General features: G+C 38.6%; 1 protein-coding gene across 3 annotated transcripts; it reads right to left on the reverse strand.

Moving 5' to 3' along the window:
- Positions 1 to 67: 67 nt before the first annotated feature.
- On the reverse strand, positions 68 to 13,030 carry LOC147216706 (uncharacterized). 3 transcript variants are annotated; one of them, XR_015109083.1, is made up of 14 exons: positions 12,903 to 13,030; positions 12,365 to 12,718; positions 11,860 to 11,966; positions 10,989 to 11,142; positions 8,864 to 8,986; positions 8,028 to 8,144; positions 7,765 to 7,944; positions 6,754 to 6,856; positions 5,085 to 6,589; positions 4,088 to 4,195; positions 3,982 to 4,006; positions 3,668 to 3,744; positions 3,305 to 3,363; positions 68 to 2,842 (listed from the first exon to the last, which is right to left on the reverse strand). XR_015109083.1 is itself a non-coding variant. In XM_086177348.1 (9 exons), exons 1-9 carry the CDS (start codon positions 12,961 to 12,963, stop codon positions 6,460 to 6,462), a joined length of 1,329 nt encoding a protein of 442 aa, XP_086033474.1. In that variant the 5' UTR covers positions 12,964 to 13,030; the 3' UTR covers positions 4,678 to 6,459. The 3 variants fall into 3 exon arrangements, 1 of the variants encoding a protein (XP_086033474.1); XR_015109082.1 differs by having other exon boundaries at positions 3,668 to 3,789; XM_086177348.1 differs by lacking the exons at positions 68 to 2,842; positions 3,305 to 3,363; positions 3,668 to 3,744; positions 3,982 to 4,006; positions 4,088 to 4,195 and having other exon boundaries at positions 4,678 to 6,589.
- Between the last annotated feature and the right edge of the window lie 5,667 nt (positions 13,031 to 18,697).

An 18,697-nucleotide genomic window follows, 5' to 3' on the forward strand; every position in this document is an offset into this window, starting at 1 on the left:
ATGAACTTCCGGCAGGTCGAGCCAACAGCGCCCCCTAGAGGACAAACATATACAGCTCACCGGCTAAACTAAAGTGATTCACTTTTGATTGTTATTGAAGACTTAATTTTCATTGTACTTTTTATTAAGTTAGATATATAAGGAAATGGCTAAAAAAAAGGAGCTGAAAAAATTGCTTGCACATCTGTATTTCTGACATGGCCACACAACAGGTTGCCCATGCTGCTGCTGCTACTACTACTGCTACTACTACTACTACTGCTGCTTCTTCTACTACTACTACTACTACTTCTACTACTGCTGCTACTCCCGACACACTCACACACATACATTCCCTACTGCTCCCCTAAAGCCATATGCTCATCGTGCTTGATCTACAGTTTAAATATTTTTGTCAGTCTGCATAGCATTTCAGAACTTTCAAATATCAGAAAATTGTACATTATGCATGTTATTATCAACTGAAGCTCAAATTTTCTGTACATTCAAAACACTGTCCAATAGATAAAGCGACCCAATTTGGTCTGCGTGCAAATGCAGTTCCCAGTTCACATTCAAATTATTACAACAACGGATGCTACTTCTATATTGTATGCTTACCTCTGTTACACTTCCCAGCACATCAGCCGCAGTTATACAGTATATTAACACATCAGGTTAAATATGAATATGTATGGGAAAAACAGATCATAATAACATACAAATTTGTTTACAAGCAGTGCACTGCAGGCATCCGCTGTTGATTTCATAGCTCTGCTCTTTCTGCTCTCAAGCCGGCCTTAATTTTTTATTTTTCTGAGGTGAGTGTTGCAGAAAGGGATGTCGTTGTTTGAGCAGTTAGCACACCCATTCACTGTGGCATTATTCGATACTCAGGTAATGAATAATGTCATTGGTTGACACTTAAATACCATGTATCAGACACATTTCCATAACATAAGTCCCGATGGGGGCAATGTATCCACTTACTGTATAACTCGCTCCTTGAATATCTGGTGATGAATTTACTCTTCAGGTGGAACAGCAGCTGCATTTAGGTGCGGGTCTGCGTGTGTGTGTGTGTGTGTGTGTGTGTGCGCGCAACATGTCACACTTTTGTTTTTCAGACATGACACCAATTTTTTTTATTCATTAACCAATGTGCAGTAATGGCACAATTTAATTTAATAATTTTGAATTTATGATCTTCATTCATAATTGTGCAGGTTGTCTTTGATGCTGTTGACCTTTAAACATAATTTAGGACAATTAAATTGACATGACTAGGAAGTAGTCTCACTACACTTTGAGTTCAGGTGACTGAGTATAACTTTGAAATCACACTTTTTTTTTCCTCCTCCTTACTTTTTGCGGGGCGTCACAAACGAAAAGTTCCACGTTTCCCGAGACCTCCAAAGTTCACATGTTCTGTTTCCTTTTTCTTTTTCTTTTCAATTTCTTTCACATCTCTGACTGGAAATTCTGAGAAGTGAAAGGTACATTCGCTTTGCATTACAGGAAATTGCTCAGCTGTACAGAACCTTTTGAATATTTGTGATGATCTGGTTCTCGATCTTGAAGACACAGCAGTAGAAAATCATTTCTTTAAATTCATTTAATTGTGCTCTAAATAATCATCATGCCAATGCAGTAGGAACAAACATACCCATTAGCACATAAAATAGTGCAACAAGCACATCATCTGATACTAAAAGTGTCCTACTGTATATCTCTTCATTAGGGGTTTAACAAACAGTGAATTACCCTCTGTTTGTTAAAGGCTCCCATTGTTACATCTGATGTTAAAAAAGATGTTCACCAAAAAGATGTTGTTTCCCTTTTCCCTCAATTAGTTGCCCTACCATCAATTCGTAGGAGGTAGGGTCAAAATTCTGATTAATCTGTGGAAACAAGTTGAACACTGTTTTCACGAAACTGTCCAGTCATATTCAGAGTCTTAACCATCCAGGCATTTCCATCCACACGGTTTGTTATTTTTTTGAATGAATTAATTCAGAGTCAATAGTATTGTTTCTATTAAATGCACAATGCAAATAGATTTTGTACCTTTGCCCAATCAAAAGTTTTGGTACACAGGCAAGGTTACTCCTTCCATCCATTTTCCGGTTTATCCATTTAGTATTCTGCTCTCGTATGTTTCGGAAATGGGGACCTCCAGCTTGACTTGATTTTGCTCATCAATGGGGTTGGGCAAAAACCTTTTTAAACATCAATGATGAAATTATTGCAACAATTTTTGGGGGTGTTAGAAATCGTCATGACAACCGTTGACAAAAGACTGTCAGTGTCCTACTCCATAGATTCTTCCCAATATACACTACCATTATGGGCACTTTGTCCATCGGTTTTGTTCTGACCCTGGGTTTGACCAAAAAATGAGGAAAATTACCCTTATGTTTGGCTGTGAATGGTTGTTTGTGTCTATATGTTGCTCTGCGATCAACTGGCGACCCCACCAGGGTGTACCCCACCTCTCGCCCAATGACAGCTGGGATAAGCTCCAGCATTCCCTGCAACCCTAAGTGAAGGAAAAGGGGTAGATAATGGATGGATGGATTTAACCTTCCTACATCAATCCTCCCTTGCCATTTTCTCTGTCTTCCAATGACTGATGACGGTTCATAGAGATGGTACTGTGTGAAACCACATGGCTGGAGTCTCTGTTAGGCAGCTGAACATCCGCATCATCACGAGAGGGTATTGCTGGGGATGTGAGATGGACTGGTAGCTGATGATGTGGAGTGTCTGGACTGCGAGTCAAGCCTGTCTGATTGTATTTCTTCTTGTATCTTTTGCCTGCTTTTCGATCCAGTACGGCATAAGTTGGGCCGCACACTGCATTCTGGTTGCAGAGAAAATGCACAAAAAAGAATTGGTAAAATTCCCCTTTTACATTAGTGAAAATAAAGATTGAATCTATGGCAAGGACATTCACACCTGGGCTTTGAAAATTTTAAGGCTAGTTTATTTTAAGAAAGTAAACATTTTAATTATAGCAGTGTCCATTTATCCACTTATTATGGGATGTGTAGAAATGTATATTTAAAATGCACTAAAAAAATTCATTCAAGCATTTTTTGGGTCTTATGCCTTTTTTACTTTCATATGGATGTTAGGCACTTTCCTTTTACACTAGCTTGCATTTTATAACATAAGACAGACATAAGTACAAATTAATAAAAGCAGTGAGGTTCAAAATGTTCTACGCCACATATCCACAGTAAGCAGGAATATTCTGACAAATCAAATGATTACTTTTCATAATGGTGGCGAAAAAGTGCCGGTCAGCACTTTCAGCAATTACCTTCTTTCGATTTGTCACGTCCTGTAAGGTCATACTCTCATACACAACGACCCCAGAACCTGAGCAAGTACACACGGCAACATTAGATATTAACATGATCCACATAGTTTGATTTCAGGAAAAAATATTCAAAAAACATCTTACATTTCAACAACCATATCCAGCTTAGTTTCTATGTATTCAATCATAATTAAAAAAAAAAAAGGTTTGCTTGTCTCTCATCTCAATGTCAAGACTGGTGTTTCTCATTTGGAAACTGTTGTAATATAAAGTGCAGAGGTCAAGACAAAAAAAGAAATGCGAAAGGGAAACTGATTCAACACTTCCTGTAAAGGGGACGGGGGCTGACAGGACTGCGCTCACCTTCTTCGCCTGTGTTGACGTTGCCATAGATAGGATTTTCCAGTTGATGAAAGTGATGATTGCGATTTTCCTGACACCTGTGATTGACATCATGAATACTGGGCCCTTCACCCTCTAAAAGGCTTTGAAAAGATATTGAGGAACCCTTTGGCAGTTTGTTTTTTATCAAAGATGTCATTTACAGACAAGAAAGAGAATGGAAATATGTTTTATACATATAGATTAATGGTGCAACAGTATAACCTGGCATCACATATTATAGCCACCTGGGGGATACAGAAATAAAAAGACAAGATGAACAAAAAAACTCATACCTGTCTCCATCATTACTGTGCTGATCTGTGTTTGTTGAAACAAAATGTTGTGTGGGTTATATAATATGTGCCATTACGACATTGAATTTATACACCATATACATACCTCCCACTAGTGAACGGTTTTGCCTGACATAGCTGATGACATTAAGATAAAAAGAGATCAGCAGAGCCAAAGATAGTAATCCCAATCCAACCAATTCCTTTCTACAATCTAGAACACACATAAAAACAAAAAAAGTATAAACACCTTGAACTGCATATATTATTTTCACCAAATTAAAACAAAATTGATTTCTGTGTCAGCAGAGGGTTTTAGACTTCCATGTTCTTTAACACACACAAATAAACAAATAAAATAGCTGTGTCAAAATAATTCAAGCCGTGCAAACAGAGGACCTTTTAAAAGCGCCGGAGAAAAAGAAAAAGTCTTTACAATGTAATTGTTTTGGGTGCATACTATATCAGTTTCATATACCAAAATATCAACCACGCTTAATAATAGTATCATATCAAGCAATTCTCTATGTTTCTAAAAAGGTGTCTCAGTCATCCAGGTCATGGTGAATTCTTGTCAAAGTCTTTTTGTCAGTTCTGAAGTGAAGATGTTTCTCGGATGAGGGGTGAAACATCTTCAAGTGTAGAAATTCAAGTCCAGTTGCCACGACAAGAAGATTTTGACAAGAAGTTTCTAAAAAGCGTTGTATATTAAATTCTATCAATTTTCACAAAACAATAGTGATTCATTTGCCATAGCTTTAGTATTTTGGGAGTCTAGTAGCTTTAGCTGTGCTAATTAAAAATACATGTATGGAGAGCAGCAAAAACGAACGTTATTTATTAAACAACAGAGGAACATACCGTTACATGTAAGCACACACACACATGGATAGAGGGCACAAAAAATAATAACCAAATGATTGCCTTCCTCAATAAATCAACCTCAGGTGGTAAAATTAGCATTTGAATACAAAAATCAAATCTGAATTAATATCAATGTCATTGCTATTTAATGATATCATAATTAATTTTTTAAATGAAATATAGATTTCAAAAAACAGAACAAAAAAAACAAAACAACAAAAGACTTTTAGTTTCCCTACCTTCAGGGCAGTTCATAATCCAGCTGACTTGAACAAAAGTGTCAGTGTTTGCATCCGCTCACAGGGTTTCACTGAAGTGAGCTGCACTGTTGCATAGCCTGCCTTATTTACAGTCTTTCAGATCCCTTTGTGGTTACCCTTCAGTTACAAACAGGAAGCTGTGAGGCAGATTTCGAATATTTTTCGAACAACATTGACACTTGAACTGTTATGAAAGGCCTATCACAATCTAACATGAAAATCACAATAATGAGATTTACAGTTGAAGGTGTCGAGGATTTCGAATCCTCACGCTCTATTGTTTTCACCATTGTTGTGCTTGGCTTGTATGGGCTGTTTTACTCAAAGGCAATCATACAAAGTGAAATTGTGGAAGTACAGACAAAGCACCCCACAAAATAAGTATAACTTTGTATGAACACAAATAATTGAAATAACTGGCACCCGGAGATGTAATTCAAAAAGGATTGTGGAATTTTGATTGGTAAATGAAAATTCTTTTTCCCCCTTTCTGGTGGGATGGAGGTGCAATGGTTGGCGCTTCCCGGTCAGAGCAAGGTTCTCTGGCCAGATCCTGACGCTGGGCCTTGTACAGGGAAACAGGAGGTGTTCACTTGAAAACCAGGCTCTGGAAATAGTTTAGGTTAAGCATAGTTGCTGTTGAGATTATTAATTAGAATGATTTTGCTTCTTTTTGAAAATACAATATACCGGCAAGAAACACAAAAAGTGCACACACATGTCATTGTGGTTGTGACACTCCTTCTGTGACTCAATGTTGTCTGTCCAGTGTATCTAGTCAATTTATTTATCTGTTTTTTAGAAAAAAACAAAAACTTACCAGGCTCTAATGCTGCTGACCTCTACATCTGTGCCCAGGAAAATATGTATTTTATTTGCCTTCTATGGGAAATGACTCTTGATAAAAGCAGCAGTTTCAAGAAATGCTTTTACATGCAAATAAATCACGCGGGGCATGTAAACACCCTTCAAAATTCAGCTGAAATTCAGGAGGGGAAAAAAGGTTTCTTCAGTAATGAATCAAGCAACAAGAAATAGGTCAAATAATTCTCCACAATCAGACTTCCATTTGCAACCTGTGCCACACAAGGTTAGAAACAATGAACTTCAAAACTTTTCCCCCTTTTATGAATGTGGTGTAAGCAAACAGCCCATGTGTCTTTCTATAATATACACATAGGCTACAATTTTGCAACTAGTGGTGTGTGTGTGTGTGTGTGTGTGTGTGTGTGTGTGTGTGTGTGTGTGTGTGTGTGTGTGTGTGTGTGTGTGTGTGTGTGTGTGTGTGTGTGTGTGTGTGTGTGTGTGTGTGTGTGTGTGTGTGTGGAGATAGACAGATAGATATGCATACATATTAAACAGCAAATTCAATAGAGTCAGTTGATTCACACAAAGATATTGGGATCATCTGAATATCCTTTTGCCTTGAGGTTGTATACTTGACTGGAGGAGGCGGAGGCTTGAATGGAGGTGGTAGATCCATCCTGCAGAGAGTAGAAAAACAGTTATTTTCATCTTTTTTTTTTTTTTTTTTGCTTTTTTACAATAAACTCTTCAGTAGGTAGTGTAATGCAAATGGTTTATTCTATATACATTGACAGTATTTACAGATGAGAATTTTTATCTGACTTGCTGGTTAGATTTGTACCTTTGCTTTAGAATATGTCTCCTGTAGATAATGCCAGCCACAATGATAAAAAGGAGAATTGAAGTGATGATGAACACTAATGGCAAGGGTGTCCTTTGATTGGCTGAGAAGAAAAATGCAAAGAAGAGAGTCTCATTTATGTAGTCAGCGGTTACTCATTTTAAACTTGGACATTGATCGGTTTGCTCCCATTAAACTCCTTGCAAATACGATCAATGTTTATGATGAACAATTTTGTTTTTAGGCAGTCAAATGCAAATTGCCGAAGTCTGTCACAGCTTGAAGACCTCCAGCCCCCCCTCACCTGCAACCCTGTTGGAATGACAATGGTGGTGGTATTTTAGTTGATCTTTGCAGATGTAGTTTGCCTGTGTTTGATGGGCTCTTGCTTATGTTATTACTAAGGAAGTGACAACACATTGGAAGTCAAAGGAAGTTATTTATGCAAACACAGTATCTCAGTTAGTTTGTAGGCATTTGGTAGTTTTGCAATGTCCACCTGAACTTTATGATAAGTTGTTACAAATGTACTTTTGTAGCTGTTGTGTTGCTATTATTCATCACAACTCTTAAATAGTAATTTTCACAAAATACACACTAATATTTAATTGGAATGAGAAAGTGAGAATGATTCCATGTGAAACAGCTTATTTGTCCCAATCATTTTAATACTTCAATGGTTCTGAACTAATTTTCTTTATAAAATTATGAATTATAAAATTCCATTGCAAAATTCCAAAGTCCTTAAATATGGATCTGGAAAGACATCCACATCAACCATGCTTGTTTTGGGCAGGACTTCAACAGCAAGGTATATTTCAGGTATAAATCAGCCCCTCTTGCAACATAGTTGTTGCACGCATTAACAAAAAGATAGATCTTTACAAAGATTCAGGTGTGCTGAAGACAGTCAAATAACATACGAGCAGGTTAGGTGAAATTAGCAAAATAAAAGGTAAGAAATCACAAATCCTTTGCATTCATAATTCTCAAATATGGAGAAACAAGTACCTTCACTTTTGATGCCAACCTTGGTATTTGCAGTAGTTGGACTTGGTGTCGCACTGGGGTTTCCAGAGACTTTTGAACTGTTTCCCAGAGAGCTAGTTTCCTGCGTTGTCATCGCGGACGCCCCTCCTGGAGGATTTGTATGAGGGACCCATGTTGTTCTGAACATTGTGCCACCTTCATCTGCAGCCATAGAGCTGTATTAACTTGAGGGCCAGAATGTGTATCAGCAGAAAATGGCAACGCAACGGTGTGATCACCTGTACCTTTTGTCTGAAAATAAACACTATCTGTTGTTGAGAATCCATGGGCTGCAGCCGTGGAATTGGTATCTGTTAATGACTCCGGACTTTCTGCATTGTGTGGTGTCACTGTAACGGGTTCTGAAAGAGGCAAAACAGTAGATTGCGATTGTGCGTTTAATTTTAATCATAGATGTGTACTGAGCCTGACTTGCAGTTAAAGTTCAAAGGTGATCTCAATTAATTTGGGAGGAAATGATGAAATTGCCTGATATTCTTCACATTCAGTCCATAAGTCATCAGAATGTAGAAATGGGATCGAAAGTACAGACGACGCTTTGCAAATTCCTAAAGAATTTTATTAATCATATCCTTTCGTGTCTTGGCCAACAATTGAGCTACTTTTAAAGTGTTGTTAGTTTAGTCCACCACACTTGACATATTAAGCTTGAGAAAGTAATACATTTAAACAAGATGGACTTCTCATTTGATTGATATTTGCTTTTACAACAAACCCCATATCTCAAATCAGTTGGCTAATACAGTATGGATATTCTTTCTATGAAAGGTTCCCAGAGTCGCAAAGGACATAAAGCAATTTTAAACGTGCCAAATGAAATGTTGAATGAAAATGTTAATGTTCGCAATAACATTGACCAAATAAAAGAAAGGCGTGATTATACACGTATCTTTTTTTGCTGTGTTTGAAAAGTGTGTATGCAAGATTTATCTGGTTGAACCATCTCGGAGGGCAATACCCGATGGTCATTAAAGCTGCGGGGATGAACTGTAAACAGCACCGTATGTTTGCTATATTATCACCTAATCTGTACTGGTATGATAAACAGTTACATTGTCACCTGGACCTTTTGTCCAAACGGTACGGCTATCTGTTGTTGAGAATCCAGTTGCTGCAGGTGTGGCAGTGGTATCTGTTAATGGCTCCAGACTTCTTGCATTGTGTGGCGTCACCGTCATGGGTTCTGAAAGAGGCAAAACAGCAGATTCCTATTTTGTTTATTCCCCCATGTTAATTTGTTTATACATTTATTTAATTTAAATCATGGTTGTTCACAGAGCCTGATTCACATTCAACATTTGGAGGGGGTATTAATGTATTTTGGGGGAAATTAGGACATTAGAGCATATTAGGTCCATAGGTCAATGCAATTAAAATTTACAAATTATATTAAAAGAAGAGATATCATTCAAATTCCTTAATCATTTATGTTCATGCCTTATCCACCAGTTGAGTGGCATTTTAAAAAGGTGTTCGTTTGAATACAGTTAAACTGTTGAATAGTCAGTCACAACCACCACACTTGACAAATATTTAACCTGAAAAATGAGTACATATTAAAACCAGATGTTTGAAAAATGGTCTTCTCACTGCATAGACATTTGCTTTTATAATGAAACCCATATCTTTAATCTGCTTGCTGATACAGATGGGGTATTCTTTCAATCAGAGGTTTGGCATTTGCCCTGCAAGGGACATAAAGTGATTTCAGCATGTCAAATAAGATGAGAAAATGTTCATGCTCGCAATAATAATGACCCAAGAAGGAGTTTTATTAAATATATAACTCTTTTGACCTGTTTAGTAAGTATGAATGCAAGATTTATCTGGTTGAACCATCTCTGAGGGCAATACCCAACAGTCATTAAAACGGCGGTGATGAACATAAAACTGTACAGTATGTTTGCTAAGTTAACACCTAATCTATTTTTTATCAGTATTCTCTTGTCTTTCATTAAAATCTCAATGATGAATTTTCATAGATAACAAGTGAGAAACGTACCATTCACCTCATTTCAGATCCCAGGGAAATGATCACGGCCAAATTATTAAGTATATCAAATGCAATGCAGTGTTGCAGAAAAATGGCATCTTCAACTTGTCTCAAACTCTGTTAGTTTTTACAACATCACCAAGGCTGTACTACTCTTATCTATCCAACAGATTGTGCTCTCACTCTGTGACACAATGGCCGTTGGGGCTCTGCATTATTGTATTTGAAAGTCCATTAAGAGCCGGAAGTGACTTCTGATGCCATTTTGTTCCTTTTACACAAGGGCATATTGTATTTATTTATTCACTCATTAATTATCTGTACCTCTTATCCTGCACTCAGACTTGTAGGAGACTGGAGCGTATCTTCCTTATCATTTGGTAAGAGGTGAGGTTCACCCAGGACTCACTGCGAGTCAAGCAAATGTTGAGACATACAATCATCCACGCTCTCAATCACACATCTGGGCAATTTCGGGTCTCTGATGAACAGACTGCATGTTTTTGGACTGTTGGATGAAAACCCACACAGACACAGGAAGAACATACAAACTCCACCTGATATTGAATTTAACCAGGGACCCTCCTGCTGTGATATGGAAGTGCTAACCAGAATGCCACCACAGCGCCCTTATTTATTTTCTTTTTTTTTTCGAAATGATTTTGGCGTAACTGATTTGGTAAGTAAAGCACACAGGACCAATACCTTATCCAAGCATGATCGGGGGCACAACAATTAAAAAGGAAAATTATTTAATTACATTTTCTTCAGCATTGAATCTCATTCCAGAAGACAAATTATTAGTTTCAAATATATCCAACCATCTATCCATCCATCTTCTGCGCTTATCCTGCATTCAGGGTGGCAGAGGATGCTGAATCCTATCTTGGCTGCCATCGGGCGAGAGGCGGGGTGCAACGTGAACGGGTCAATTGCGGGGCCAGAAGCAAATACAGACAACATTCACTCACTCACTCATTCGTTGCAATTTTTTCCAAATTTTTCAAAATAATATTTTTTTTTTAAAATAAATTAACAACCCCCCCCAAAAAATATATATATCTAGCTCTCAACTTGTACATCGATATCTTCAAATGTAACTTGTCAGCTACAATGTACTGATGTGTTTCTTTGCTTTGAGCTTGTTAAAATCTGACCTACTTGCTTACTTGGAGGAAGCCAAAAATCTCACCCATTCGTAAGTCTGTGGTTGTCCTCACTGTGATGACAAACTCTTTCTCCAGACTTGCTTGGCTGTTGTTGACAGTCAGTGTATAAACACCTGTGCTCGTATCGGTCGCCTTCCAGAGCTCCAGAGAGTCCATCTCTGACACCAGTTCACCGTCCTTGTAGATGACAACAACGTTCAGCTAGTAGAACAATCGTACTCATCAGATTTGTAATGAAACCCTATTATCAGAGATGACCAAGAATCATGGAACCCTTGGCATGCAATTATTTTTTCGTAAAGGTTTTTCTGTTGTTATGCATCTTTCAGCCACCAGAGATATTTTGTTGTTGTGAAAATGCCTGAAAGGCATTTCAGCATTTTTGGGATCATCTCTTTTTTTTCCTTTCTCTCCCGTCTTTTGTTGTCTATAAGCCCCCCGGGGGGGGGAAGTGAGATTTTCTAAATACTTGTTGTTGTAGCACTGATCCCTCCAGCTGGGTTCTGTTGTCAACAAAAGTTCATTCCCAGGTATTGTCTATTAGCAAATGATGTCAGTGGTAAATTCTCTTTTGGTTAGATGTGCTAATTTTCTTTTAGGAAAAATGTAGTGTTCTTAAAATAGGATTCAATGTATGTATATATTTTTTTATTTTTGCATACAACGCAAAACTGCAATGTAACTGAAAATTTGTTAGAAAAAAATATTCATATGTGTGTGTGTGTGTGTGTTTTTTTTTTTTCTTGCAATTATAAAAAAAAGGTTTGTCTCATAGCAGAAGTTAAAATTACATTCAGGAGAACACAGGATCAAGATGAAAAAAGAATTATCTGACTTGTATGATGGAACTTCCATAGAAAGACATATTTCCCTTATTCTTTTTTTTTCTTCTACCTTTGTCCACCTGTACTGTGCTCCGGTAGTTGATGTGCAGTGAATAGTCACATTTTCTCCTCTGGTGACTTCAACAGGGCTGACTTTATCACACATGACGCTCAACTCTTTGAGCGGGGAACAAAGAAAAAAAACAAGGTGAAATTGATTTCAACTGACAAAAATAATATATAGCAACATGAATAGAAGCACAGCATGTATGCCATTCATATGACAACACAAAAGATTACTGACAAATAACATTTTGGAAGTAATCCAAATCTTCTGCTTTTTTTTTTTTTAAATCCCTTAAGGAATAACGATATACATTTCAAGTCAAGCATATTAATACATTTGTTCTTGCAGTTAGTAAAGAAACTTTCTTTCAAGTAAACACCTTCTAAGCTACAGTGGTGTACTGATGCAATCAGAGGCAATGTCAAAAGATATAGTTTATAGCCGTACTGTTTGTTGTTCTGTACATTATTACATCTGCTTGAGACATCCAGTAATATTTGCTGCTTACCTTTGATTTGTAGATTTATTTTAGTTGAGATGGAACCATATGGAAATGTTGCAAAGTTACAAATGTAAACGCCTTTGTCACCGTTGCCCACATTAAAAAGCTCAAGTGAGGAGCCTATAAAATTGCCCCCATTATTTATTTTCTGAAAGGAGATGTTGGGTTCAAATTGATTGTACCCTATATTTGGTGAATACAGTGCCAGCTTTGTGCTTCCAGTTTCTCCCTTAGACCATTCTGTACTGATAATGCTGACATTATCTATCTGACTGGTGTTTAAAATACATGTCATTGATATGTTCTGGCCCCAAACTGCTTCCATTGTTTCATTGTGGATTACAGAATACTTCTTGAACCCTGTCGAACAACACAGGAGAAAAGAAAAAATGTAAACCAACGATTATTTCGAAGTCCATCAAAAGCGTACAGGGATTCACACTGACAAAATAGTAGCTATACTGAGGCAGCTTGTTACACCTCGCTGAATATCTCATCTTGGCTTATACATTATTTGAGTCATGGAGATATCGTCCAGAATTACCTTGAATACTGGAGGCAAGAAACAGAAGAGAAATTGCTGCTTCCAATGAGCTTCCAGCCATATCGTGAGCTCCCCAAATGTATTAAAACCGTTTACGTTGAATCCTTTGAGACACTTAACAAAGAAAGAAGAGATAACTTGAGAGCGACGACTGCCAGACACAACAGGAAGCCACACGGTGATCGTTAGTGAGTCATAGATGAAGCGCTGTGGTGAAAATCTATTGCAAAGATGTCATTTGGTCTAAACAAACACATGGCAATCAGAGGTAACCTACTTCATTACAAATGTCATCCATGAAGAGAGGCAAAGAAATGTCAGTCACGAGCAATGAAATATACATTTCACATTGTTGACCATTGTCTGTCATTTTTTTGACATTTGCTAAAAAATAAGGAAAAATAGAGGTGTTGTGGTGGTCCAGTCACACAGCAAGATGGAGTTTGCATGCTTGCTCAGCACTCCTGCAACCCCTTGCTGCAGGATAAGCAGTGTAGAGAATGAATGCATGAATAAATAAATGGATAAAATGAAAAAAATGATAGCAATTTCAAAATTAGTAATGCATTTGAGCACTATGGTTAATGTCAGTGTCCAGTGTGCATTTGATCAGAAGCATCACAAAATATACCGATAGTAAATTCAGCAAACAACCTTTTATTATTTGTCACACATCTCATCAAATCTATGCTACTCACGATTAAATGACAGTGAACCAAAGCAAAGATCAGTCTGGAAGAGGAATAAAACAGCACAACGGGACGCTTGAATTAAGGCCGACGTAAATGGAAATTTCCATTTGAGGAAAGGGAAAATCAAAAATTGAAGATTAGTGAAATACCATGCAGAGAGGAATTTTAAGTAAAAGACAGGCTGAAATATAGAACTTAATAAGCTCCTTGATCATGGTGAAAATTAACTTTTGCAGGTATGTTGCAAAGACATGAAGAGAGCTGGCATATCTTTTCTATCTTGTCCTCTTGAGTAGCTACACGAAAAAGATAACAGAAATCAGATGAAACTGAGAATAAACTCTAAACATAATTCGGATTACGGCCACGTGTTTCTCTCAATGCTTCTTCCAGTCTTAGGCCCCGAGGTAATCTTGTATTATTGGCTGTTTCATTGTCCAAGTCTGGCTCATACACAGCATGTGTGTGAGATCAGACGTAAATAGGTCTTATCTCGCCCAGTGTGAGCAATCATTCGGATAATATCGCTTCCACTTTGACAGAGTGAAGCATCAAGGTCGTACTTTGAGCTCCAACTTGATGTATAAAACCAGATTATCTATAAAACCCCTGGATCGTACGACCCAGTGCGTAAATGGCCTCATTCTCTCCGGGCTCTCCTTTTTACAGTTAAAACATACTTCTTTTACTTTAGGCTTTTCCCTCCCTTCAGGGGTTGTCACAGCAAATCAACCTCCTCCATCTAAGTTTATTCTCTGTATCCTCTTCTCCCACATGAACTAACTCCATGTACTCTTTCACTGCATGCATAAACCTTCCTCTAGGTTTCCTGCCAGGACGTTTCAACACCAGCATGCATCTACCCATATATTCACCATCCCTCCTCTGTACATGACCCAACCATCTCAGTCTGGCTTCTCTGACCTCCTCTCCAAACATCTAGCATGTGCTGTCCTTCTGATGGACTCATTCCTGATCCTATCCATCCTTGTCACTCCCAAAGAGAACCATGACATCTCCATCTCTGCAACCTCCAGTTCTGCTTCCTGTCTTCTCTCCAAACCGGGCAGCACGGCTGGTCTGAAAACTGCTTTCTACACCTTTCCTTTCCTTTCTGGCTGATACTCTTTTTATCACATACAGGACTGTTTCAGAAAATTAGAATATTGTGATAAAGTTCTTTATCTTCTTTGATGCAATTAAAAAAACTAAAATTACTTTTTCAAGATATTCTAATATTTTGAGATAGGATTTTTGAGTTTTCTTAAGATGTAAGCCATAATCAGCAATATTAAAATAATCAAAGGCTTGCAATATTTCAGTTGATTTGTCATGAATCCAGGATGTATGACAATTTTTGTTTTTGTAATTGCATTACAGAAGATAAAGAACTTTATCACAATATTCTAATTTTCCTGTAGTGCTCCTGACACCCTCCTTTACCCGTTCTACCCTGCTTTAACCCATTTCTTCACGTCTTTTTCACATTCTCCATTACTCTGGACTGTTGACCCTAAGCACTTAGAATCCTCCACATTCTACATCTTCATTCCCTGTAGCCTCATCATTCTCTCTCATTCACACACTACTTTTGAATTTCAAGCTGTTCTTTTGCTTTATTTCAAGGATTCTTTTCTTCCTTGTTTTTAGATACTTTTGTTTCGTGTCTGATTAAGTGCATGATGAACTCTTCAATGTGTGCCAGTGTCACATCTCACCCACTTAGTATTTCTTGCATCGACTATGACAAATCGTTTGATGTCGTTATTGTCTTACCGCCCAATGAGAAGCTGGTCCTGCCTGGGCTCTCAAGCAAAACCATGCAAGGATATTACTCAGGCTTAGTTATAGCATATAACTTTATTACATCTATCTGTCTGTCTGTCTGTCTATCTGTCTGTCTGTCTATGTTGATGAGGAATTGTATGAACTACTTCTTCATCAACCTGTTAGTATGCCGCCTTTGCCAATCCAGTGTCATTGATTCACGTTACTCGGTCAAAGTGAGATTAAGGCTAAGCAATGTAAGACGGCGATGTATTTCTTCAAAGACCGATTCATTTGCTCCCAGCTTTGAGAGAGAGAGCGTCTCTGAGTACCGTGCCTGACTATTGTGTATTATAAAAACAAAAAGCGTGGACTTTTTTTCCCATCTTTAAACTAAAGGGCACATCTTAATGCTTTCATTCCACCAGTAAGTCCAATTTTGTTATTTTTTTTTGTCTCAAATGTCCTTCAGGGGGATTTTAGAATGTTCTTGTGAAGAAGCAATATAGTTTTCGAAGGTATGGGTGTGTTTTGTTTGTGTCTAATTTCATTAGTTGTATACTCAAAGGGAAAGCTAACTGTTATTTGCATAGCAAAAATGCAGTTATCCAAACAACATGTTTGCCTTTCAGTTCTCTTGATCTCTCCGCCAGATATTACGAGCCCCCCCCCCTCCATTTATTATGAACATTCCCAGTAGATCCTGTGATACATTAAGCTGATTGACAAATTTCCACTAATATTGTTTGCATGTCCTTAATAACTCAACAGAGGCTTTCCAAAAACCAACTGCTATTTCTTGGAACATTGCCTCATTGAGTGATCCAAGAAGAATGACAAGAACAAAATCTTGGGCAGGCGAGCGTTACAGTCTCTGCCTCTCATCTCTTTCCAAAGTTCTGCACCTTGAAGTCAAACCAAGTCTATTCTGCCTTATAGTAAGATAATTATCGAGAAATATTTAACTTTACTGGTTCTGTATTTACTGATTCAGTCTGTGTGAGGTGAAAGAAGAGAGAGTGCACTGACCTGCCGGTGCACCCTGCTTCTCCTGCACCCACTAATGGCTCCACATCGAGGTCACGCCTGCTCTGAAGTCTCCGGTGTTCCTCAATTCCCCCGTGACCTGCAGCAAATGTGACAATTTGCAGCACATTGCAACAGAACACTAATCATTCGTTTTGTGCATGGGTGTTTTGTGCCTGTGTGTGTGTGTGTGTGTGTATGTGTGGTCATCAGTGCTGGATGAAGAAATTTGAGCATTTATTTTGATACCGATACAAAAAAAATGCAAAAAGTGTGACACCGATTTCCAGTAAATATGATAGTTTAAACTTAATCATTAAAAGACACAAATATGATGGAAAGGTCTGTGTGTAAGCAGCATGTTATTGTGTAGTTGTTGCAGTTGATTCATACACACTTTCATAACTGTATACAGGGACATCTTGCTCATTGTGATTGGTTGCAGTATGATTAAAGGTAGAAGTGACAAATGTTCCCGGGTTTTATTGTAATGATCTGTTATTTACATGAAACACCAAGACATGTGGCTCTTCACACCCCTGTGCGCTGCACATACTGAACACTGTTGTCCCGGTAGGGGATTATTGCATGCATCTATAACATTTACAACCCAATCTATCGACTCAGAACTCCGGTGATTGGAAACGGGAATACGGTGACTTATAGTGATTGCAGGACTCTTACGAGTCAATATGACATTGGAGATTGGCAGACCCACTTAATTTCCACAATGACAGTGGATAATAAAAGTGATAACAACCTCACCTTTGACTAGAAATGATGGGAACTGGGTATACTTCTTTATATGAACTCCATAAAGTGGACATTTCCACATTTTATTTTAAAATACTGTGGCTTTTCGCTTGCTTCCTACCAGCCCGTTCCAGTTTTTGCATGTTTATGGTGCTGCAGGACTGCGCGGTGGTGAAGTGGTTAGTGCTTCGGGCTCACAGCTCAAAGGACCGTGGTTTGACCTTTCTGTGTGGACTTTGCACATGTGTTTGGGTGAGTTTCCTGTTTTCCTCTCCCTGTCCAAAAACATGCAGTAGGTTAACTGGAAAAATTGCAGAGAAGTGCGAATGAAAGAGTGTATGGTTGTCTGTCTGTTTCTGTCCGTGGCCCTGCGATTGACTGGTATCTCAGGTGATTCTGAGTTACCGGAGGAGGGACTTCGATATGACAGGAAAAGCTCGAGAGTCAGTTGACGTGATACAGAGGAAGACGGTGTATATACTGCGTATGTAGGAGACAAGGGGGAAAAATAGCACGGCTAGAAGCTTAGGAGCAGGATTGAAACTGATCTATCATTGTATTGATGGAAGAGACATAGAGTAGGCGTTCGAAGGAGTTTAAGAGTATTCTGGAGGTGAAAAAAAAAAGTCAGATAGAGCGATGAGTCTTTAGCTAGAAATTGAAGAGATGATGTTCAGTGTTAGTGACAGGTAAGATGTGAATTAGCCGGCAACGAGGAGGAGATATTCTGGAGTGCGTGTTGAGGACGGTCTTGAAGTGAGGTAGTGGTGGCGACCCTTCGGGAACCACTGCCACCAGCCCTGCTTGTCCTCTCAGTCCAAGGCGAGGGTCCGAATCTCCAGGCCGATGGTGGAGGAGGCCTATTGTACCTGAGGTTAGGTTTTATACGGGTAGCGGAGAGAATCAGAGACAGAGGCTGTGTCTGCTTGTCTTCCAGCACAATTTATTGGTTATAGTGATTCCTTTTTATACAAAGGAATGAACAATACAGGCTCTGAGAAGTACAATGTTGCAGACCAAACAGGTGGTGAAAAAGCTCAAAATGAAAGGTGAAACAATAACTATCATCACAGCTGCTGCAGGACCTTGAGAACGTCAATGGGAGCGAGTCTCACGAGAGAAGCGGAAAAGTACAGGGAAATCAAGGAAAATAGAATGGTTATATAAAATTATCTAACAGTGAGTTTGATGAAGTGAGGAACAATATCCTGATGGGCAGGTTTGGTATCCAGGAAAGGAATGCAGAGGGACAGACAGTGTGCACTTTGTGAAAAGGACGGCGGTGGCTGTAGTAAATATTTTTTTCAGGGAGAGGCAGGAACATGGGGTAACTGGAACAAAAGTAGGGGCACGCAGGTGGACTACATCAATGTATGCAGATGACATTGTGATCTGTGGTGAGTGCAAGGAGCAGGCGGAGGGAAATCCAGAAAGCCGGAGGTGCTGTATGCCCTGGAAAGGAGAGGAGGGAAATTTAGGCGCAGCAAGACGGAATGCACTAAAAAGGAATGAGAGGGACCAGAGTGGAATCTCATCTTGAACCTTGACACCACTTAT

Source organism: Fistularia commersonii, chromosome 29 (genome assembly GCF_037954325.1).
Source record: "Fistularia commersonii isolate RoL2024-O1a breed Wild chromosome 29, RoL_Fcom_v1.0, whole genome shotgun sequence".
In the NCBI taxonomy this organism is placed as follows: Eukaryota; Metazoa; Chordata; class Actinopteri; order Syngnathiformes; family Fistulariidae; genus Fistularia; species Fistularia commersonii.

Excerpts from the sequence above, each read along its gene's own strand:
- LOC147216706 (XM_086177348.1), bottom strand. The coding sequence starts at position 12,963 with ATGGCTGGAAGCTCATTGGAAGCAGCAATTTCTCTTCTGTTTCTTGCC. Across the intron at positions 8,987-10,988 it reads AACCACAGACTTACGAATGG|AACCCATGACGGTGACGCCA; the intron begins GTGAGATTTTTG and ends TGCCTCTTTCAG. Across the intron at positions 6,590-6,753 it reads AGACATATTCTAAAGCAAAG|GATGGATCTACCACCTCCAT; the intron begins GTACAAATCTAA and ends TACTCTCTGCAG.